This window comes from Macrobrachium rosenbergii, chromosome 33 (assembly GCF_040412425.1).
Source record: "Macrobrachium rosenbergii isolate ZJJX-2024 chromosome 33, ASM4041242v1, whole genome shotgun sequence".
Classification (NCBI taxonomy): domain Eukaryota; kingdom Metazoa; phylum Arthropoda; class Malacostraca; order Decapoda; family Palaemonidae; genus Macrobrachium; species Macrobrachium rosenbergii.
This window is the reverse complement of record NC_089773.1, coordinates 4,600,737-4,625,358: the sequence shown is the minus strand read 5'-3', so window position 1 is coordinate 4,625,358 and position 24,622 is coordinate 4,600,737. Positions and strand designations below refer to the sequence as shown.

The 24,622-nt window shown below is 37.9% G+C and overlaps 2 protein-coding genes across 3 annotated transcripts in view; one reads left to right on the top strand and one right to left on the bottom strand.

Moving 5' to 3' along the window:
- The first annotated feature begins 294 nt into the window (after positions 1–294).
- mRpL47 (mitochondrial ribosomal protein L47) lies at positions 295–20,821 on the top strand. Its single transcript, XM_067133171.1, has 6 exons — positions 295–575; positions 3,880–4,050; positions 7,945–8,041; positions 13,823–13,940; positions 18,469–18,622; positions 20,608–20,821. The coding sequence occupies exons 1-6, from the start codon at positions 421–423 to the stop codon at positions 20,753–20,755; spliced, it is 843 nt and encodes a 280-aa protein (XP_066989272.1). The 5' UTR covers positions 295–420; the 3' UTR covers positions 20,756–20,821.
- Positions 20,822–20,959: 138 nt separating this feature from the next.
- Positions 20,960–24,622, bottom strand: part of LOC136855813 (RNA polymerase II-associated protein 3-like) — a 36,602-nt gene continuing 32,939 nt past the window's right edge. For both annotated transcript variants that reach the window (XM_067133169.1, XM_067133170.1), the window contains exon 10: positions 20,960–21,151. In XM_067133169.1, coding sequence (XP_066989270.1) covers positions 21,066–21,151 — 86 coding nt within the window. In that variant the 3' untranslated portion in view covers positions 20,960–21,065. The remainder of the gene's footprint in view (positions 21,152–24,622) is intronic.

Genomic DNA, 24,622 nt, shown 5'->3' with positions numbered 1-24,622 from the left:
TGGTCAAGGATTAAAATAAACATTTTGAAGTACAGCAAAATAAAGCTAAAGACTTTTAAAACAAGGGAATAAAGCTCTGCACCTCACTCTCGAATAGTGTAGTGTGCCCGCAACTGTGTTTGTGGCATGAGCGCTTAGGAACCAGGAACCACACACACATACACACACACAAGCGGGTCAAAATCACGAGAAAGCCTATTTCGTATACAGTACCTAAAGAAAATTTCACATAAACAAAAGGCAAAAAAGCTAGCAGATCATGGTTCAAAATAGCGGTTTTTCGACATGTGGTTTTGGCAACACTGGCTAATGTAAACACTGAACACCACGGCAACTAAGTCGGCTGCGGCCTGCAATAAACAGATGAGGACGACCATATATTGCTGACCCGAGAACGACCTGTTGACCCAAGAGCGAAATATGGCCTCCTGTTTGGTGGCGGCGCTCAGAAAGTCGTCTTTCGACATTTTGACAGGAATCGCAAAGTTTGAAAGTCTCGCTATAACGGGCCACAGAGTGTTACTGTCCAGAGCTGCTGTGGGTAGGATCGGAGGTGCCCTCGGGAATCCTTTTAGGTAGGTCGTTATTTTAATAGGTCACTCTCAGAACTATCATATCCAGAAAGGTTCCCCCGTAGTGGGCTAGTGCCGTCAGTGCACCACATTATGTGCACTGTAAGCGTTACTTATAGTTCTTTGCAGCGTGCCTTCGGCCCCTAGCTGCAACCCCCTTTCGTTTCTTTTACTGTACCTCCTTTCATATCTTGCTATCCACCCTCTCCCAACGATTGATTCATAGTGCAACTGCCAAAGGTTTTCCTCCTTTTACACCTTTCAAACCTTTCTATTCTTAATTTCCCTTCCAGCGCTGAATGACCTCACAGGCCCCAGCGCTTGGCCTCTGGCTTAATACTATATTCAGTTCAATTGAGCTCGGGTAGGAAGCCGTGCAGACCGTGATAGGTATATTGAATAAGGTTACACCTAAGCAATTTTATTATATCTTGGGGTGGGGGGTTTATAGTTCACTTTTGGGGGAGAGTCGGGAAGAAAGGGGCCCACCCTCCGTGGCCAGGTAAGGGCGTATAGCATCTGAGGTAAGGTTAGGTCAAGGTAGGTCTGGAGAGGTCATAATAATTTTTTCTCTTCTGTCCCTTATTTACTCATTGAGTTTAGATGTCTCTGCTTTGTGTTCAGTTGTTGTTGGCTGAGTTGTGAAACTTGAAGTGATAATATCAATTTGTTCACACACAAATAAAAAACCTTTGGTTTTTACACGGGGATTTTGCTTGTGAACGCGAGTTGGAACGGCCGTTAACTTTTAAACAAGGTCGTTAGCTACCAACAGGGGGGGGAACCCCCGCCACTCATCGGTCGGCACTCCACTTTGCTTCTGGCAGCCATCGTGTGCTCTGACCAACTGACATTCACTTTCCTTTTGTTGTTTTTCTGTGCTTATATGTTTGTGTGTGATTGTTTGCTAATATTTCATTATGCAAACCCCTAACTTACAACAGTCTTGGGAGAGGAAATGTTTAATTGTTAGGCATTGTCCAGGTAAGAGCAAGCCTTGCAGTCAGTTCCCCTCCTCCCTGTAAATACCTGTAGATCCGTACTCATTGTGTGTATCATGTAGGAAGCATGATTGCAACCAATCTATCTCTTGTACAGTCTGACCTATATAAACCAGCTCCTTGGGACCAGGCCATAGCCAGACAACAGAAAATCCCGGACCACAGAAATCACCCCTAAAAATATCCTATATAAACAAAGTTTTGCCAGCTCGTTCCATATATATATATATATATATATATATGTCTGTTACCAAAAGTAGAAAAAAGCTTATGAGTAATCAGTCGTTCATTAGGTTTAGTTCCATATGAAAGTTCTGGCCTACTCCATTAAGTATCCCCCTGAAAATGCTAATACCTTCAGTTTGCCAGAGCTTAAACCACTTTAAATGTGCCCTGTAGAGTTCTGATCTCCTGGCACCATTCAGTGTTTTCTGGCACTTCAAATATTTCTGGCTTTTTATTTTTTCATCAAAAACTTAAAAATCTGCTCCTATTATTTCTTTAAACCTGCACATGAGAGAGAGAGAGAGAGAGAGAGAGAGAGAGAGAGAGAGAGAGAGAGAGAGAGACTCGACCCTGCAAAGGTTGTTACACCAAAAGATATCCATTTGCAAAATTCAAATAACAGATGTATTGAGAATGATAATTTTAATTTAATAAAACTTGTTTTACATACTGTATGCAGTTATATTTTATGCATTATTGTCATATTATTATTGTATTATAATGTATGACCATAGCATCAGGTAGCACTTCCATTCTGATAAAGTTTACATTCTTAAAATCATCAGCTGACACCAGATTTGAGTCCTCTCCGATCCCCTCCTTATAGGATTTTGTTGGTGGCGATCAAGATGAGATGCTACTGTGTCCAGTTAGAGTGCTTCGGTACTACCTTAAGAGGACTCGGCATCTCAGGCCTGATTGTTGATGACACATTGTTAGTACTGGCTCGACCAAGAAGGAAGTGTCCAAGAACACAATCTCTTTCTGGTTTTGTAAGATGATCAAGCAGGCGTACTCTCCATCTGATGAGGTAGACAGGAGTACGATCTGGGTGAGAGCTCACGAGGTTAGGTGCATCAGCCCGTCCCTCTCATTCCAGAAGAACCTGTCAGTTGTACAGGTATTACGAGCGGAGGTATGGTCCCACCAGACTACATTCACGTCATTTTACCTTCAGGACGTTTCCTACAGGTCCTTGGTTATATGTTTTCCTTGGGTCCTGTGGTGGCTGCTCAAGAATTGTGTAGCTCACCCAGCTCCCTTAAGGGACAGGCAGCATCTTGCCTAAGGTGAATGGTAAGCGAGAGAGAATATGTGCAAGTGACTGGTCTCCTCCTTTTTCTCTTTTACCTTTCTCTTTTGTAGGGCAGAGAGGCAAGTAGTGAGCCATCACATGATGGATGGGCATGTCATGCAGGTGAGTCTAGATAAGTGAGTATCCTGTCTTCCAGCTTTTGTAGATTGTTAGATGCAAGTCCCCCTCCCCCTCTAGCAAGGGGCGAGATGGGTTGACAATAAAATAAACTTGTTGGTTTTATTAGCACTTTTATTGTCTCCAATACTATGGGTTCATCAAGCCTTTTTTTTTTTTTTTTTTTTTTCCCAAGTAATGACACAAACTCAATAATTCACACCCAAAAGTGTGGCAGTTGAACATGCCATATGTTCAACAGACTAGAGGTATGGGATTCCTTCCTCAGCTCTTTGTGACCAGGAAGGGATTCCCGGGTGGGTAGAACTTCCAGTCCGTTTAGAGATTTACCCAGAATGCACTCTCCAACCGGTAAGTCTCCTATGTAAAGATCAAAGATTTGTATTTGTGTAGGAACTGTAGCAAATTTTAAAGTAATTTCTATTTTTCCTAACATACAAACCTGAAGGTCTTTACATTTACAGCCCACCTCATCCACCTCATTCTGGTACCTGGGCCAAAGGGCAAAGTGGAGTGCAGACTGACGAGTGGGCCGAGCTTCCCCCATACTGTCAGTAGTTAACGACCTTGTTTGAAAGTTAAACGACCGTTCCAGCTTGCATTTGTAAGCTAAATCCTATATACAGACTTCAGGTTTGTATGTTAGGAAAAATAAAAATTACTCTAAAATTTCCATTTTTTTAGTAGATACTTTTAATCTGCTGCCCCAGATATGAACAAAATTTGAATTTGTATGAGTTTCTATTTGCTGCATATATGGAAGTACAGTACAGTAGTTTAAAAGTAATACATCATGTAAAATATTTGCTGATATGAACAAACTCAGTACTGCATTGTTGTATTGTAATCATTATTTCTTCTCTTGTAGGAACACATCTGTTCAGCAGGCAGCTTGTATCCATACTTCCATAAATCGTAGAAGCTTATCTGAATTTTTTGATGACAAAAAGAACTGGGGTGAAATAGAGGTTAAAGTTGGCCGATCCTGGAAGGTTGAAGAGCTTAGAATTAAAAGCAATGAGGAACTTCACAAGTTATGGTAAGTTGTTGAAGTTACAAAAGCATTATGAGCCAAAGCAAGGAAAAATAAGAAGATATAAACCTTTTACAAGTATTATTAGACATGCAATGTTTTGATTAAAAAGATAAGTGTGAAATGCATTTTAGTTTAGGTTCAAAATTCATGTGACTTTTGCAGATAAATATTTTGATTTAAAAGATAAGGGTGAAATACAGTTTGGTTTAGGCTCAAAATTTATGTGACATGTAGATAAGTACAGCACTATATATTGACTTAAAAGATGAGTCTGAAATACGGTTTAATTTAGGCTCAAAATTTATTTAACATTACAGTATACTACAGTATTAACCATATCTTGAATGTTCAAGTGGGCTATACCTTACTATACTAAATTGAATTGTCTGGTAAATTAACCCTTAAATGCCTACTGGACGTATCATACGTCGACTAAAATTGTCTGTTGGGTGCCAAGTGGACGTACCGTACGTCGACTACAAAAAATTTCAAGCTTTGGTCAACTTTGACTCGACCGAAATGGTCGAAAAACGCAATTGTAAGCTAAAACTCTTACATTCTAGTAATATTCAATCATGTACCTTCATTTTGCAACAAATTGGAAGTCTCTAGCACAATATTTCGATTTATGGTGAATTTCTGAAAAAAAATTTTTCTTACGCCCACATGATAACTCTGCGAAAATTTCAGAAATTCTTTCGTCATTTTGTCGTAATTTTTGCACTGTTCTATATTAGCCGTTACATAAAGTTTTATATATGAAAATGTGTGCAATTTCATGTACAATACAACAGAAAATAACTAATGGTTGTAGCTTTTATCAGTTTTGAAATATTTTCATATAAATCACAATAACTGCCAAAATTTCAACCTTCAGTCAACTTTGACTCGACCGAAATGGTAAAAAAACGCAATTGTAAGCTAAAACTCTTACATTCTAGTAATATTCAATCATTTACCTTCATTTTGCAACCAATTGGAAGTCTCTAGCCCAATATTTCGATTTATGGTGAATTTTTGAAAATAACTTTTTCTTACGTCCACGCCAGAAATTCTTTCGTCACATTGTCGTAATGTTTGCACTGTTTTATATTAGTCGTTACATAAAGTTTTATATATGGAAATGTGCGCAATTTCATGTAGAATACAACAGAAAATAACTCATGGTTGTAGCTTTTATCAGTTTTGAAATATTTTCATATAAATCACGATAACTGCCAAAATTTCAAGCTTTGGTCAACTTTAACTCGACCGAAATGGTAAAAACGCAATTATAAGCTAAAACTCTTACATTCTAGTAATATTCAATCATGTACCTTCATTTTGCAACAAATTGGAAGTCTCTAGCACAATATTTCGATTTATGGTGAATTTCTGAAAAAAAAACATTTTCCTTACGTCTGCGCGCGTAACTTCGGCGAACATCTCAGAAATTCTTTCGTCATGTTGTCGTAATGTTTGCATTGTTTTACATTAGTCGTTACGTAAACTTTTATATATGAAAATGTGCGCAATTTCATGTAGAATACAACAGAAGATAGCTCATGGTTGTAGCTTTTATCAGTTTTGAAATATTTTCACGTAAATCACGATAACTGCCAAAATTTCAACCTTTGGTCAACTTTAACTCGACCGAAATAGTAAAAAAACGCAATTGTAAGCTAAAAATCTTACATTCTAGTAATATTCAATCGTTTACCTTCATTTGCAATAAATTGGAAGTCTCTAGCACAATATTTCGATTTATGGTGAATTTTTGAAAAAACATTTTCCTTACGTCTGCTGCTGTAACTCGGCGAACATCTCAGAAATTCTTTCGTCTCGTTGTCGTAATATTTGCACCGTTTTATATTAGTCTTTACATAAACTTTTATATATGAAAATGTGTGCAATTTCATGTACAATACAACAGAAAATAACTCATGGTTGTAGCTTTTATCAGGTTTTAAATATTTTCATATAAATCACGATAAATAGAAAAAATTCGACTTTCGGTCAACTTTAACTCAACCGAAATGGTCGAAAACTGCAATTGTAAGCTAAAACACTTACAGTCTAGTAATATTCAATCAATTAGCTTCATTTTTCAACAAATGGGAAGTCTCTAGCACAATATTTCGATTTATGGTGAATTTTTGAAAAAAAATTTTTTTTTACGTCCGCTCGTTACGAATTCATGCATCATTTTGTGATAATATTTTCTCTGTGTTGCTTTGATCGTTTTAAAATTTGTTATATACCAAAATCATCGCAATTTAGTGTACAATACAACTAAAAAAAATGAACTCATTAGCTTTAACCGTTGTGCTTACAGCGCGATTTGTATACAATTATATAAGATTTTTTTTTTTGCTGTCGTATACTCCAATATTTATATATGATAATGATATTTTTTTTCATTTCTGATGGTTGCATACTATACTTCAGGCAATGACAAAATAAAGGAGCCAAAAATGAACTCTTAATCTTAAAAACTAAGCGTGCTGTGATTTTTTGAAAAAAAACTTTTTTCCGCTTCGGCGCTAACTCACCGAACGCCGCCAGCATACGGGAGACGTTTTTGTAAATAGAGGCTCGGCGTTTAAGGGTTAAGGGGTTGCTGTATGTTTTGATGTAATATTGGCTCGACAATTAAGGACTGGAACATTATTCTCTTACAAATCTCAACAGTAAAATATCTTGTCAGTTTTATTTATTATTGTTATTCAGAAGATGAACCCTATTCATATGGAACAAGCCCACTAAAGGGGCTATTGATGTGAAATTCAAGCTCCCAAAGAATATGGTGTTCATTAGGAAGAAGTAAGAGGAGGTAAGGGGAAATACAGAAAGAAGAGTTCTTGCTTATTAAAAAAGAAAAAAGAAAATAATAAATAGATAAAAATGGATTAAAATGCTAGGAGAATAGTATTAGGGTAGTAATGCAGTGCATCTGTGCTTGAACTTTTGAAGTTCCAATTTCATGACATCCTCAGGGAGACTGTTCCACAGTCCAACAGTGTGAGGAATAAAGGACCTCTGGAACTGAGAAGTTCTACAGCGAAGCAGATTTACTGCTTATTGGTGCTGCTGTTCAGCAAGTTTGGTTGCTTTTGGCAGGAAAAGGAGGTCAGGGATCAACTGAGAATGTGACAGATCTCTGTTAAAATACAACTTATGAAAAATTGACAAAGAAGAGACCATCCACCAATGGTCCAAGTCAGAACTGCTAGTATTAGGAGACAGAAACTTACCACCATGAACAACTCTGTCTAAAAGAGATAAATCTCGTTTATTGTTGAAAAGGTAGAATTTATTTTTTACTGTAATTTTGCTCCGTCTTAAAAATCATATTCAAGATGTAGATGTTCAGAGGTGTTACAGCCGTGTATTAGTTTTTGCTTACTCAGCATTAAATTTATTGCAGTGTAATGTTTTCTTTCCATATTTGCTTAAAAAGGCTGCAAAAACTTAAGCAGAATTGAAGAGTAGTAATCACATGCTTCATGAGTGGTGTAGTTTTTCTGAACTTTGGAAAAATGTCGGACCTTCAGTAAACTACGTCTGTAATTGTTTCTGTTCCTTTGTAAGACTTTTAGCTTTTGTGGTGCTCAGCCTTTCAGAAAATTATTTGAATCAAAAAGATTATTTAATGATTCTTGAGAGTGGAATTTTTCTTACTGCGCATGTTTCTCTCAGTTTTTCTGACTTATTTCTCAGTTGTTGACATGTTTGTTGAATAAAGTATAATTTATTGGTAATGTCACCAGGTTGTACTCTACTTGCATTTAGATTTACTTTTCATAGCATTTTGTTGGGGGGGGTTTTTCATTGCATGGAATAATGTTTTTTCCATGTTCCTTATGACTTTGTGCATGTTATGAATATTAAATTAATATATCTCTGTTTACCCTCTAGGTATGTACTCTTGAAAGAAAAGAACATGCTTTTAACCATGGAGCATGCATGCAAGGAAGAATACAGATTGTTTCCAAACCCCGAGAGAATAGACAAGGTAAGATATAGGTGTTGTTTTCTCCTGTTCATGTAATTTATAGTTGTTCTTGCACAAATACAAACTCGTTCTTTGCATACGATTTGGCTTGTGAATGCAAGCTGGAACTGCCATTTTAACTTTCATACAAAGTCGTTAACTACCAACGGTAGGGGAGGAAGCCCCACCCACTCGTTGGTCTTCACACCACTTTGCTTTTGGCCACCATCAAGTGAAGACATCTGTGCTTTCTGCCCAACTGTCATTTGCTCTCATGCTTTTTCCCTGTTTGCTTGCCTGTTATACAGACGGTCCCCACTTACCGGTGGCATCAGTTAACAGCAATCCAGTTTTACAGTGCTTGCCTAGCGACGACGTTAACTGGATTTCTGGCGCCGATCTCTGCTTAACGGTGCTGCCGATCTGGGTTAGCAGTGTCGATATCCGGTTAACGGCGGCGTTAAGCAGGTCATTGGTGCTATTATTGCTGATTTTTGGTTAGTGGCGCTTGGCCAGGAACGGAACCCCCACTGTTAACTAGGGACTGCCTGTTTGATAATAAAGTATGCAAACTCCTAATTTACAACTGCCTTTTGCATAGAGGAAACTGATAACCTTTAAGCACTACCCAGGAAAGAACAGACCATTTAATCGGGTCCTCTCTTCTATTGAGGTTGATCCTCAATACTTGTGCGTCAGGCTGTAGTCATGGCTGCAATCAATCAAGTCCCCGTTCAGAGTCCCGGGTCTGGCCTTCTGAACAAGGGGTGAAGTTTGCCAGGAAAAAGAAGAGAGAGAAGAAAGTTTCTCCAGTGTCATCAGATTGCAATACTCCACCGGTGACACAGAAGATTCTCTCTGGTTCCCTCTTGCCCCTGGCCAAACTACCGTTGCTGTTACCACTCCTAAGGGAGTGGTTTCCCTTTTGCCGACTCTTGTTTCGTTGTCAGTAGAGAGCCGCCAAACGGGGAAAGATGACCAGTCCGACTCCTCTCTAGCAGTTTTGCTTCGCTCAGAGAAGGACTTGTCCTCGGGAATAAGTTCCTTCTCAGGGCAGGGGGAGACTGTCTCACCTAACTCGACCTTTGTTGCAGGTGTTGTGGAGCCTGAGGGGCTTAGGGAGCTGTGGCTCTCCCTAGGCCTCCCAGGAGAGCCAAGTGTATCTGGTCTTATTCACCACTTGAAGGCTGCTCAGGGCCTTCCTGTTACAGTTGACCCCCGACTATACACAGTTCAGGATTCACGGATTCACTATTTGCAGACATTTCTGTGGAACATAACTCCAAATTCATTGTGTACTCAGGTTCAGATAAATGCATACAGTTAGCATGTATTCCAGCTTTGTCAAAGAATACATTACAAAGGAAAAGTAATACCAGAAATTAAATAATTTTATCATGAAAAAGCAGATTATGAGACAAAAGTAAATGCACCACAGTAAACAGGAATACTTTACAAGAGTACAAATACAGATTGGAACTATTCCAATTGACACATAAGCTGAAAAAAAAGAGGCTGGTTTTGTTAACTCAAATACAAAACTTGCATCATTTTTATAATATAAAAATGATTTACTAATTTTCAAATAATATTAATGTAATTCTTGAAAAACACTTGCCAAACAATGTACCAATGTTACCCCTATCTGTGTTGAAAGAAAACAGTACAGCAATGCTCGAATACTGTATGAAAGAAAACGTGCGTTCCTGAATATAGGGATAACTTAATTAGTTTTCGCCTTGGTAAGAGTACAGTAACAATTATAGGAGTGTTCACGCATAGCTTTAAGCCATATATTTTTAAGGGTAATGTTGTAAGATGACTTTGAGATGATATTGAAGTGTTTTAGGATGATAGTTTAAGGTACTGTATATGTGGTGTTTAAACTATAAGAATAGACAGTTATAAGCATTTTTGGAGGGTGTCTCAAATATTCGTGAATTTTAGCAATTCGCGGGCTTTTATGGTCCCTAAACCCCACAAATACCGGAGGTCTAGTGTACAGTGTAAATGGATTCTGTAAGAAAAATAACAGTTTCATTATCAATAACTTATCTTAAATACAGCTGTAGTAGCCTTTCGACTTGTGCTAATTGATACTGTGAGTGTAACACCTAGGCTAGCCTAGGTCAGCAGCTCACACACACTGTACACATTTTGTATCACGTGTATGGTAATACGATATGGTAACACCTGATAAGGAAGCTGCTGTATAAAAATACATTGATGGTCATTAAACCATGGTAGGCTGTGGGTAAACACATGTAGGCTACTTGCTTACTGAACTGTCATTTACTAGAGAGAGAAAAATAAGAGTTTTTTCCCCAAGTTTATTTGAGCAGTATATTTTGTTACAAATATAGGGGAATAAGGTAGAAATTGTCTTTTGCATAAAGTTTTCAGTTTAAAGTGTGATGGTTGTTGTATATAAGCATACTGAGTGTTTACAGTTACTGTATGTGGTATTAACAAGGTTAGGTGAGGAAAGGCACGAAGTTGCCTTTGAACACCCATAGATTTTTTTTACTCGCCATTATCAGATGACTCTATTAATCCGGATAATTGAAGGATTACTAATAATATAATAATAATAATAATATGGGAGGAGTCCCTCTTTTAGAGCAGTGTTATTGAAAGCAGTTGCTGTTTCAGTGGCATATGACTTTTAGTCTTCTTGGTTCTTGTTATATTCTATTCATCGGCAGGTAGATGGAATATTAAATTCCCAAAGGACATGGAAAGATATTTTGCTTTTGCTGTTTATTTTACTCCTACATTTCAACACTCACACAGCCAGTCATCTTCAGAGAGAAAGTTTGAAATTAAAAAGGTGGGCAGGTATGTATAACAAGATGGCTGGATTGATGTCTTGGCAGGTCGATTGTTTTCTTTTTTCCTATGTTGTTGTTTGGTGTTGGCAAATTTCCTGCATTTCTTTTCACGCTGCTGTCTGCTGTTGTACCAGGAATGGGGTCTGCTCTGGTGTTGGGATGGCAGTAAGTTGTCTTTCTCTATCTCTCCACCTCGATGGTATTTGGCACCTACTGGTTTCTGACATTTCTCCTAATGATCATCGGGAGAAATTGTGTTTCTTTTATAGTACGTGTATTTATGCCAGGCTTTTTTCCCCAAGGCATATGGCACTTCGAGAATCCGGAGACATTTGCAGTCTATAATTTTTACAGCATTAATTAATTCATCCCTTTCTGGTCTTCTCTGGTGTTCCTGGTTGTAATGGTTGAACATGGCACATCCTTGTAGATGACGTGAGAGGCAAGCAAACTCGTAGATGACACTACTTTTTTCAAATTGTTTCTAGGGGTGCTGGGTTGAGGTCGCTTGTTCTCGTGTTTTTAACAAATTATCACCTGGACTCACTCACCTTATATTGCAGGAGTGACATTTTCTCTTATGATATTTTTTTATGATGATCTTTTTCATGGCCATTCGATTCTCCAGGTGTTTCTGGTGTATATGGCTCCAGAAACAGAAATCAACTTATAGCATCATTTTCGTCTTCTATATTGGTGGGGTTTGCATTGCTGTGCCACTTGTTTATTGTGATTCTTGTTTGTTGCTTGACCATTTTGTTGGAGAACCCAATATATGAGAGGTGGAATCCATCCACCGGGCACTCCTAGAGACGGATTTGAAAAAAAAAATAGTGTCATCTATGAGTTCACATGCCAGGATGACACCTGGCCGCAGTTCAGCACAACAGGTAGCTTTCCATGCTTGCTTTGGTGTAAGCATGGAGAAAGGCAGCCTCAAATCTTATGTCTTTCTCTCCATTTTTCCTTTCAGTATGTAAGCAATAACAGGTTGATGTCTTCTTTTCTCAAGCGAAATCTAGGACTGCCCATGTATCCATGCCAAGTACTGTAATACTCAGACCTGCTACCTCTGTGGTTTGAGGTCCCAAGAGATATTCCCCACTGGTTAAACTTCGGATGCAGCTATTTTTAGTTTGGTATCTCCAGACATTGAGAATTCTGACACTTCACACCTGGATATTTTCAAGCCTCCCCTGACAATAGGGTGCTCTGTCTTGCCCTCCATAGGAGTTCATGGATATTTCGTTTCTTGAGCAGCTGTCTACAAGACTAGAATTGTCGCAGTTTTTGGTGTTGGAGACGAGATATCTCTCTGGTCGAAGCTGTTTGTCAGCAGGTCACTGTGTTTTTCTTGCCTACCTTTGCCGTGAAAGCTTCTTTCTGCCCCTGCTATTAAAATGCAGGGTCAGCCTTCAACCAGGGTTTGATTCTAGGAGTAGTTCACTCCTCTCTGAGGGAGATCTTTTGTACTCTTGAGAAGTTATAACAGTCTTTCACTCATGGGGATTCAAACCCCTGGAAGTCATGACTCTCTTACCTTTAGAAATTAACTTTTAGCCCATATAAGTCTTTTTGAGGGTTGTCAGATGTAGGTCTGAACCCAGAGACTGTCGTGTAGCCCTGACATCGGCATAGGTGTAGGCAAGTCATCTGGGCTCATGTATGTTTGGCACCAAAGAGGATGGAGTTTTGTCAGTCACGTCTGTTTTAATATTTCTTGTTATCCTCACCAAAGGACTTTTCAGTTGTGGCTCTTGTGAGATACTGCTGAGCTCTGTTTGAGTGCGGCAGTACTATCTTGAAGGAACTCAACACCTGAGGATTGTATGTTGACAACTCATCAGTTAGTAATAATGGAGTTAGGAAAGGAGTTTTAAGAGTATGCTATATCTCCTGGCTCTGTCAGTTGATCTGCAGGCGTCGTCTCTTCCAGTGTGGAAGGAGTATTGCAGCCCAGACAAGCGCTCATGATAGTAAGGGCATCACCCTATACTTCACACTTACTAGGAACCCGGTGATTTTTAGGTATTCCATGTGGAGAGTTGATCGGGTATGATCACCTGCACAATGCTTTACCCACAGAATGTTGCCCACTGACCGTGGACACACCAGCTATCTGACCCGGCACCAGTCTTTTCTTTGGCAATTAGTGATGCGAGGGGAGAGGAGAACAGACAATAAAGCAAACTCCTTCATCATATTTACCAGTTTTTATTGTCCCTGACACTAGAGTGTGGGTTCTTACAGCCTGATTGAGTAGTGGTTTATAAACCCTTTACCTAATGGTCCAAAAGTCTAGGAACTGCTACGTCCCATATGTGCAGTATGCTAGAGGTGTGGGGTCCCTTCCTCTTCTCCTAAATGGACCAGGAAGGTAACACCCCCCGTTGGACAAACGTACCTGTCTGTTCAGAGAATACCCAGATTCCTCCCACCAATGGGTAAGCCTCCTATGTAAAGAACAAAAGTTTGGATTTGTGTAGGAACAAATAGCAAATTTTAAAAGTGATTTGTATTTTTCCCAACTCACAAACCTGTTCTTGTCATGAGTGGCCCACCTCAGTCACCCCTCACTCTGGCACCTTGGCCAGAAGGCAAAGTGACGTGCAGACTGACAGGTGGGTGGGGCTTCCCCTGCCTATCTGTAGTGTACTACCTTGTCAGTAAGTTTGATTGGCCATTCCAGCTCCTGTGAGCTCCTGTTCACAAGCAAAATCTAATGTAGAGAATGGAGGTTTTTATTTGGAGAACTGAACTTTTATTTAGTTTATTGCACGTGGGTCATGCTCATCTGATCTATTGAGCTTGAGTTGCATGTTTTTCTGCAATATGGTATGTGTATGCTTTGTTGAAATTTAGGCTATAATATTGAATTCTCATATCATGAATTGTTTTGCATTAATTTATAAAAGTATTGAAAATTGAGTTTTAAGAATGTTGATCATTTTTATTGCCTATTTGTCCCAAGGTGGAGGAGAGTATGAACAACCTAGAAAGGGTTGTCCGCGAGAGAAACAGAGCGTACTGGCTTCTTGAGACAGGAGAAACAGGCGAGCGTCCTTGTGGGCCAGTGAGGGATCCCTTGGGTAATGTTTCTCATTAAATTTTTTTATGAAACTATTTTTCTACAATATTCATATAGGGATAATATTAGTTTTGGAATGAAAAACATAGTACACTAACAACTTGGAATAATTTTGACTTAGAACATACATAATTCAAAGGTGATTAGTAATCTAACCTGAGGATAGATGAGAACATTTAACAAAATGGCCAAGTTCAACGATTCATTCATATCGTAAGTGTTAACAAATGTAGTCTCATAAGGTTTAATTAAATATTTGGCTAAGAACATTAATCTTGCTTTATGGTTATTTTCTTTGGTTGATCTTGGTCTGTAGACAGCTCTTTAGTCTTGTTCTGGGGTTGTCTATAAGACGGATGATGACTTCTTTATGGTAATTTGATGATAAAATGAGTGACATTTTATACAAAACTTAGTTTTTTTAACTGCAATACATATTCCGACCCATTTTACTCAGATCTACCAATAATATGTACTGAACAAATAACCAACTTTAATATTCACTATAAGGAAAGAAGTAACAGAAAATTGAGAAATTAGAGCATATTCTAAAGTGCCTGTCGTGGATGAGCATTTTGCATTTGATGCTAGACAATGCACAATATTCACTGATAAAACAGTCGTCAAAATGATCACGGTAAATAAGTGATCGCTGCTGGTGATGTTTCTGTAATGTAAACACTGAAGAGTTTGAGCCAACAACAAGCATGTCACCCTGAACGGCATCAGTACTAGTATGTATGCAGTCGACCCTCACCTGTTTGTAGTTCCGGATTCGCCGACTCACCAATTCGCAGATTTCCCTATGAAACATATACTGTACAGCTGTATACACATTATTCATGGAAAATTGCCATATTTGCAGTATTTTTCACTGAGAAATATTCACTAATTACTGTATTTTCATATCATTTCCATGACTAAATGCACTTTTTGTGATGAAACTTAAAAAACTTGGGTATAAGCATTTCTAGAGGTTTTTTTTTGGTTTGAAATATCAAAATAGGCAGTTCCAAGCATTTTTAGGGGGCTTTAAGTATTTGCGGATTCTAGCTATTCGTAAGGGGTAGTGATACACATCCCCCGCGAATACTGTACAGTGAAATCCAACTGGGGTTAAATAGTTCACCAGCAAAATTTTGGGTATCGTAATCAGTTTCACCAATTTTGAGTTGCTTAGAAATATCCTTCTAGTTTAGTGTTGGGTAAACACTGAATACAGTACTTTAATGGTAATGCATAAGACATCTTCAGTATTACGATGTTTTTTGTTAAGAATTAAAGCAAAAAATAAAAATGGACTTGCAATCGGTTTATGCATCTTAATTCAGCAACAAATGTTAAAATGGCAGCAAAAACAGAATTATATCGAAGTGCCGAGATGGATAAAAGCAATGTTGAAATTGTGAAATAACCCTTAAACGCCTGTTGGACGTAGCAAATGTTGACTAAAATTGTCTGTTGAATGCCGAGTGGACGTAGAGCAAACGTCGACTACAAAAAATTTCAACCTTCGGTCAACTTTGACTCGACCGAAATGGTCGAAAAACGCAATTGTAAGCTAAAACTCTTACATTCTAGTAATATTCAATCATGTACCTTCATTTTGCAACAAATTGGAAGTCTCTAGCACAATATTTCGATTTATGGTGAATTTTTAAAAAACTTTTTTTCTTACGCCATCCACTTGTAACTCGGCCGAAAATTTCAGAAATTCTTTCGTCATTTTGTCGCAATTTTTGCACTGTTCTATATTAGCCGTTACATAAAGTTTTATATATGAAAATGTGCGCAATTTCATGTACAATACAACAGAAAATAACTCATGGTTGTAGCTTTTATCAGTTTTGAAATATTTTCATATAAATCACGATAAGCCAAAATTTCAACCTTCGGTCAACTTTGACTCGACCGAAATGGTAAAAAAATGCAATTGTAAGCTAAAACTCTTACATTCTAGTAATATTCAATCGTTTACCTTCATTTTGCAACCAATTGGAAGTCTGTAACACAATATTTCGATTTATGGTGAATTTTTGAAAAAAACTTTTTCCTTACGTCCGCGCCAGAAATTCTTTCGTCACGTTGTTGTAATGTTTGCACCGTTTTATATTAGTCGTTACATAAAGTTTTATATATGGAAATGTGCGCAATTTCATGTAGAATACAACGTAAAATAACTCATGGTTGTAGCTTTTATCAGTTTTGAAATATTTTCATATAAATCACGATAACTGCCAAAATTTCAAGCTTCAGTCAACTTTGACTCGACCAAAATGGTCAAAAAACGCAATTGTAAGCTAAAACTCTTACATTCTAGTAATATTCAATCGTTTACCTTCATTTTGCAATAAATTGGAAGTCTCTAGCACAATATTTCGATTTATGGTGAATTTTTGAAAAAACATTTTCCTTACGTCTGCTTGCTGGTAACTTCGGCCAACATCTCAGAAATTCTTTCGTCTTGTTGTCGTAATATTTGCACCGTTTTATATTAGTCGTTACATAAAGTTTTATATATGAAAATGTGCGCAATTTCATGTACAATACAACAAAAATAACTCATGGTTGTAGCTTTTATCAGTTTTGAAATATTTTCATATAAATCACGATAAATAGAAAAATTCGACTTTCGGTCAACTTTAACTCAACCGAAATGGTCGAAAACTGCAATTGTAAGCTAAAACACTTACAGTCTAGTAATATTCAATCAATTAGCTTCATTTTTCAACAAATGGGAAGTCTCTAGCACAATATTTCGATTTATGGTGAATTTTGAAAAAAAAATTTTTACGTCCGCTCGTTACGAATTCATGCATCATTTTGTGATAATATTTTCTCTGTGTTGCTTTGATCGTTTTAAAATTTGTTATATACCAAAATCATCGCAATTTAGTGTACAATACAACTAAAAAAAAATTAAGTCATTAGCTTTAACCGTTTTGCTTACAGCGCGATTTGTATACAATTATATACGAGTTTTTTTTTTCGTTGTCATATATTCCAATGTTTATACAGGCGGTCCCCGGTTTACGACGGGGGTTCCGTTCTTGCGCCGCGTCGTAACCCCAAAATCGTCGTAAACCGGAAAATCGTCAAAAATCGTCAAAAATCATAAGAAAACCTCACTTTTAATGCTCTGGGTGCATTGAAAACGATGTAAACTGCATTATTATTGAGTTTTACATCAAAAAAACCTTCAAATTATGATTATTCTGCCGTTTTGGGGCCAAATTTCTTCCGTCGGATCGGCGTACGACGTGTCGTAACCCCGGAACATGCGTCGTAAGCCGGGAAATAATTTCTGATGAATATATTTGAAAAGCGTCGTAACCTCGGAACGTCGTAAGCCGGAACCGTCGTAAACCGGGGACTGCCTGTATATGATAATGATATTTTTTTTCATTTCTGATGGTTGCATACTAAACTTCAGGCAATGACAAAAAAAAATGAGCCAAAAATGAACTCTTAATCTTAAAAACTAAGCGTGCTGTGATTTTTTGAAAAAGCTTTTTTTCCGCTTCGGCGCTAACTCACCGAACGCCGCCGGCATACGGGAGACGTTTTTGTAAATAGGGCTTCGGCGTTAAAGGGATAATGTATGCTAATGAGATGTATAGCACAAAATCATTTACAAGCTTAAAAATGTAAAATTAAAATGTCATAGTTTCAAGCCATTCAGCTACATCATGCAAATTGACATCAAGTAGACACTACTGTACAATTTTCTTTTGTACATTCTTTATAATTGATATGCGTAAATTTCATGTCGTATTTAAAAGGCAGCAAAATGTTTAACTATCAAATGACTTATTGTATAATGTACATGTATTAGCGACATTGTGGAGTTGCTTATAAGTGTTTATAGGGAGTTTAGGTCATTTTTAAAGGGCTTATTCAACCTGGGTCATTTTTCAACTTGAATTGTCTGTCTTGGAATGAATTAATCAGTCGTGTAAGGTATTACTGTATGTTGATCATGGTGCAAAAGAAGTGAACTAAGGTTAAACAGGTCACCAGGAATTTGTCAGATAGAGGCATTTTTTTTAATTTGTGAAATCAGTGCTGTTGATGGGAAACTACCTTTATATCATGTTTTAAGCTTTGACATGATGATTGGATGATTGTGTCTGCATTTGTGAAAAGATGATTATCAAGCAGGCTCAGAAAACCTTGTTTGAAAGAATTAATGGTTGGATTGTGTCCTGTTTGCTTGTTTTATACTTTGAGAACACAACGGTATACGGTATACTGTATGTCAAATAAGTCTATGGTTACATAGGGGTTCCCGAGGGGGCTTGAGAATCAGTTTCTGTAGCCTGTTGATGGCAAGGTTCTAAGATTGCCAGACTAAAGAGTAATTACTACTTTGCCTTTTGACAGTTTGTTGACAGTGATCAAAATGTAATAAAATCTTCATACTTTATTGTGATAGAAAATGTTCATAAAATTTAGTAAACAAAATTAAGAAATCCTCCAACTGATGTGGCTTCAAGAACATTGTGTCATTTTCCCCCCTTTTTTTTCAGGTCAGAAATTCACCACACAGTATGCCGAGTATTACGTTCCAATATTTATGAACAATGCAGCCAATAAGAAAATGCCTCATTTTGGATCAGCTGTGAATAGATTTCGTAGGCTGATGAGGGAGAAGGCATACCTTGAAAAGAAAAAATATTATAAGTAAGTAATTTAGGATTTTTTTTTAGGAAAAAGTTTGTTACTATCAGAAAGCCCTAAATGAATATTTTGTAACTTTCATACCCAGGTTTGTAGATTTAAAAAGACAGTTTAGCTTTACAGTGTTTAAAACATATATTTGATGGAATAATATAGAGGTGGTATTTGTTTAAATGTCTGAGTAAGGCCAGTTTCTTATAGCTTACATAACCAAGGTCTGTATATTTTACTATTGCAAGATGTATTGGCATATACTGTTGGATATTTTTTACATATCAGTGTTACAGTTTGTAATACAGTACTAGAATGGTGAAAATAAATATAAAAGGGAAATAGGAAACTGCACTGTATTTAGATGTACTTGTTCTAATACTTGTTCCTGTGAGAATACAAACCATTACCGTTTACATAGGAGTATTTTCAGCAACAAGCTGGAATCATTTTTAGAAACTTAGTAACTGTGTTTGGGACACTTTAACTCAGTTGCCATCATCAAGAACTTTTTCTTTGGCCACAATTGATTAAGGACATATTGCTGCACTCCTACCAACTGCTAAGTTGAAATTTTTCCATGCTTTCTTATTGTGAATACAGTGAATTCCTTTGTTTACAACGCGGAGGTGTGAAGGACATGAGCAAGTTTTTGGCCTCTTAATGTCCTGTTTTTAGTGGATGCCCACTGACTTTGTTCCCATGCAGTGCTGACCTTCCTTGTGAGGTGTTTGAGTCAGTCATATTTGCAGTGGAAAGGGCTTGGAAAGAAGGGGTGTTGTTGGGAGGGAAGCTTCCCCTTTGACACCAACAAATAATTTGGGTTTCTTCCTCCGAATCCCCTCTCTTAGCCCCAGGAAGGAGGGTACACGCACTGTCACCTGATGACGACTCTGGTGTGTTCTGGCTTCTCCCTGTCATGTGTGCGTTTTGCCACCTCCTACCCTTGCTACATCTGCTGTTCATGGTATGATGGCATTGCTCAAGTATAGGCAGTCCTCTGCATACAAACTTCCATGAAGATTAAAGATTTTTGTTCAATATACACTTTATGTTTAAAGGCCAAATTGCCTTTATAGAAAGTTTTATTACCACAGTAGTATATGACATTAGCTTAATACAGTGCTGGATGCCTGGACTAACTTTGATGGACTAGAGAAAAAATTCAACTTACAAACAAGCTCTCAGAATGAAACTCATTTGTACTGGATGTGGGGCTGCCTGTACTTGCATAAGATTTGGCCTTCCTTAGGATTTCAGGACACCCATCTTTTGCCTCCTTTAGACAACTAGCTATCCTGTGCACTGGAGATGCCCACATGATATTAACCACAGCTTGTACTTCATCGATGTCTGCATTCCTTGCCTTGACCATTTCTCATCATCAGGAAAATAAGGCAAATAAGCACAGGCATGCTTCTTCTTCCTTGTGTTCTCTTGCAAGTGAGTTCAAGCACTGCAGAGCAGTAATGTGTGCGCTCAAGGACACCCAAAGAAAAACTGTTTTGCTGTGCGAGTGGCTGGGACTCCCCTCCACCCAAACTTGCTAGACATACCTGTACCATGTTGTTAATAAGTTTCAGCAACCAAACCAGCTTTTCCTTTTCATTAAAGACAAAGGTGTTGTACATCGTGTCATAATTTCTTAAGTCACTGGGCTTACAGCATTACTAAATGTGGTAAATATTTTTAAGAGATATGAGGCATATCATTATTACTTAGTAGTTGTTCAGACTTATTCATGTAAATTGAATGTTCAGATGGTTAGGAAATTAAGTAAATTAACTTATTCAGCCTCTGAACAATATTCTTTTATATATGTAGCTTGTTGTTTATGCATATGTGTAGTCATTAGATTGAATTTTGTGGAGATTTCTGCTTTTCCAAGTCACATGATGTAAGTGCAGTATACAGTATTCATATTTAGCTTGAATTCTCCCTTTTCTCATGTAATTTACATCTTGGACAACTGTACTGATGTATGTTGCTATTTTCAGCCGTCTTCGAAACCATGTTTGCCATCTGCTTCGCCGATTCCCACACTTGAGTGAAGAATTACTGCAGCAGCAGTTTCCCGAAATCAATGTTGCAACTCTCAGGAGGTTGAAGAGAAGTCTAGGTCATCATCAGTACAATGAAGCTTAGTTTACTACAGATTCCAGTGTTCTCTGGTTTGTAATAAGAAAAATAATAAAGGGCAAGTGTACTGTACTATTTTGTGTTACAAGTCATTGAATTTTTTTCATACTGAACACCCTTGTATTGCAGTTTCATAAATGTATATATTTGAATAAACCATCAAATCAAGACAAACAATATTCTCATTCAGCTTAGGATAAACAAGCAATCAAAGATTTTAAGTTTATTAACAGCAGAATTACATAGCACTGTAATGGTGATGTCTTGTTTTGTTGGACAGAGGTGAATTTTAGGAATGATTAAAGTTCTCCAGCATCTATAGAGAGTTGGCTTCAAGTTTTGATATTAATTCACTGTGCAACTTTCCCTGACACTTACATTTGTCTACTACTTCGTGGAATACTGAAAGGAAAGAGAAACAATGTACATTGAAAAGTACTGTTGGTGCATGCCCCATCCACATTAAACTGAAACACAGCATTTGTTCCTAAGGGGTTAAACACCACACCTTTCACATATGAGTATCTTCCTGTGTATGTGCTGGACCGGTCACGTACTGATTAAACAAGGGTGGTACACACGGAGACTGAGATGAGATGAAATGCCCATTTCCACCCAACTGACACTACACACTCGGTGTGCATTTCTCGAGGGGGGGTGAAGTATTTTCTCATGATTCCCCCTGCCATGAATGTGCTGAATGGCTTCTCCACAATGGAAGCATTATAGGTAGAGGAGAAGCTTAAGAAGGACACTTTGTCTAGCAGAGGCCCCACAACGAGTCCTACCACAACTTTAACTCTCCCTACATCCATACCCCTTGCCCCACCTCTCCCAGCACTTCTACTGAGAAGCCTAAACTGCAGTTTTTGAAACCAACTGCACCTATACCAGACAAGGAAAAAGTAAAACAAGTGGACTATTCACAATCATTTATGATGCTCTGGCCTTATTTAAACAATCTTGGCTCACCTCCCTTGCAACATTTTTACAGCCCTTGGCTGAGCGGAGAGGTAAACATCAGTACAATCTCCCCTTCCCTAACGTGTCTACTTCTCACGAGGTATGACTGGTGGCCAAGAATGTAGAGGTTCTCCCCCCACAACCTTCCTCGGTCCCCCTCACAGACCCCCGCCACCCCTCAGTCAGCAAGGAGGTGATCGCCAAGAATCCTTTACCATCATCTTTGTCCTCCTTTTCCTCATCAGACTATCAAAGAACTAAGACTAAGAGGAGCAAGCACTCTCATTAGAGAACTTACTCCCCATATCTCTGCTCCTTTCCCAGGAGACGGAGCAGATCCAGCCAGTTTCCGCTCCAATGACCAACTTGCCCAGAAGAGGCAATCTCTTCTCCCCTCTGCTCCAACAAGTTCTTCAGGATTAACCCACGACAGGTTTGTTACATGCGGACCTGGGTTGGGGGGAAGTAATACCCTGCTCTCCACGGCAGTGCCGGCAGACCAGCACCTGGCACCACCCTGCCCTCAGAATAGTGTCAGCAGAGTAGCACAACCCACCCTCCAAGTTATTTCCCTTCTGTTTTTTTCATTTTAAATAGGGAAAAGAAGAATAATGGGTAGCATCAGTTGGGTGGAATGGGCATTCCCTCTCCCCATCTCCATCTGGGTACCACCTTTGTTATTTACTATACGGCTGGTCCAGTGCAAGCTTAGGAAGATATACATATATATATGTATACTTAGGAAAAATAAAAATTATTTTTAAAAATTTGGCATTCAACTGAGCTGAAAGAGAGAAATGGTAGGCTGTATCACAAAGTCCCTATTCCAAAAGTCAGAACACCAATTACATTAAGCTGCTAAAAGGTATGCTTCACCATGTACAGGTTGACCATCACTAATCCGGCAATTAGTAGTCCGGAACAATCAGTAATCCAGCACAAATTTCGGCTAGAGTAATTTCCAATGTTTCCGCACTAATTTTCAAATTTCCGGTCGCTCACGCTAACTCGCCAGCCGCTTCGATTTGGTGGCGCAGTGTGCTGCATCAACAAACTGGTAGCCTAGCCTACATTATACTGAACTCTATTCACATATTAACAGTATTATACAAACATCAACATAACGAATGTGCATCTTTTCATGGATCTTTTAAAAGTTATGCTTTACTACATTGTTTCCAATTGCGTATATTCTCATATTGCTTTTGTATTATAAATTGCGATCAATGTTTTGTTTTGGGAATCGATATCCCGGTGTTTATTTACCTCATATTGCTTTTGTATTATAAATTGCGATCAATGTTTTGTTTTGGGAATCGATATCCCGGTGTTTATTTCGCCTCATATTGCTTTTGTATTATAAATTGCGATCAATGTTTTGTTTTGGGAATCAATATCCCAGTGTTTATTTCGCCGCATTTAACTAAGTTCAAAGCGCTTTTCTTGCTTCTAGTTAGCGTAAATGAATATGGATACTTTATTTATTTGGGACACGGATATTTTTCGTTATACGAAGTGTTTTTAAGTCGAAATATAACTTAAATACGTTTCGTTGTGAAATTAATTTAGCTATTTTTTTCGTTAATATATGACGTTCATGGGAATCGCGGCTGGCCGTTTTGGGGGCATGTATGTTTTGTGTAAAAAAATCAAGATTCCGTTTGCTATTTTCTCTTGATTTCAACATAATACGAGCTTTACGTACCGTATTTGACGGTGTATAAGACGCACATTTTTAATAAAAAAAAATGGCCTAAAAAATCCCCCTGCATCCTATTTACATAATGTAGGCTCAAAATTTAAGATTTTTGGCCGAAATTCTACATGAAACGTCACGTAGATGTTGTAGCCTAGCCTAACATTCGGTGTTATCCTAATAACCTAATAAAAACCAAAGTTTATTATAATTATTTATCATTATCACACTTACCATCACCGCAATTACTACTGCTAGTATTATAATCAATATCTACGTTGTTATTATCGATATTTTCATTAAAATGTGTTAATATCGTTATTGTCGTCTACAGCGCATCGCCGCATTCCACATTTACAGACTTACAGTACGTGTGCTGCCACCTATTGGTGATTATCTCAAGAGCTTTACGGATAACAAGGCTTCGTTCAGTTGGTGGTTGGCAATTCCTGCTAACATTCTCTTTACGCATAACAACATGGCTTGATCAATTGGTGGTTGACAGTTCCTGCTACCATTCTCTTTAGGCATAATAAAAGGCTTCGTTGAGTTGATACTTAAGTAACTCGTGCTAGCATTCTCTTTTAAGAATAATAACATGGCTTTGTTCAGTTGCTCACGAGACTCGAGCCGTTACATAGGAAACATTTTTATTTATTGGATTTTACCCTGCAAATATGGATACGGGAAGCAAGAGGCAAAAGTTAAACTATTAAGCTACAAACTTCAAGTTACAGAATATGCTAAAGAACACGGCAACAGAGCAGCAGCAAGATATTTTGGTCCTCCTCCTACTGAAAAAATGGTACGTTCTTGGAGGCTGCAAGAAAATAAACTACGGGGAGTGAAGAAAGGAAACCATAACCTTCGTATTTATCTTTTATTGACGTGAAAACAGTAGTAATTTGTATTCTTTCATGCCCAGTAGTTTTGATTAAAATACATTCTCTCGAGTTTTATTTACTGTCGAGTTTCATCCATGTTGCCGATGCACAATAATTTATGGTCATTAGCAGCTTGAACATTGTTTTCTCAGCTTCAGCTACAACTTACAGCTTTAAGTTACTGTAGCAGTATATTTCCCTGCGCGAATTCTAAAAATATTTCCTAAATATTTTCGTACCGGTATTAATTGCTAACCCCATCGTAATCGTAAACTCGAAATATCGTAACTCGAATTATCGTAACTCGATCACTACCTGTATTTGATAATT

Bases quoted from the DNA above. Each gene is read 5' to 3' on its own strand.
- mRpL47 (XM_067133171.1), top strand. From the start codon at position 421: ATGGCCTCCTGTTTGGTGGCGGCGCTCAGAAAGTCGTCTTTCGACATT. The intron at 576-3,879 runs GTAGGTCGTTAT...CTTCTCTTGTAG, and splicing joins GCCCTCGGGAATCCTTTTAG to GAACACATCTGTTCAGCAGG. The intron at 13,941-18,468 runs GTAATGTTTCTC...CTTTTTTTTCAG, and splicing joins GCCAGTGAGGGATCCCTTGG to GTCAGAAATTCACCACACAG.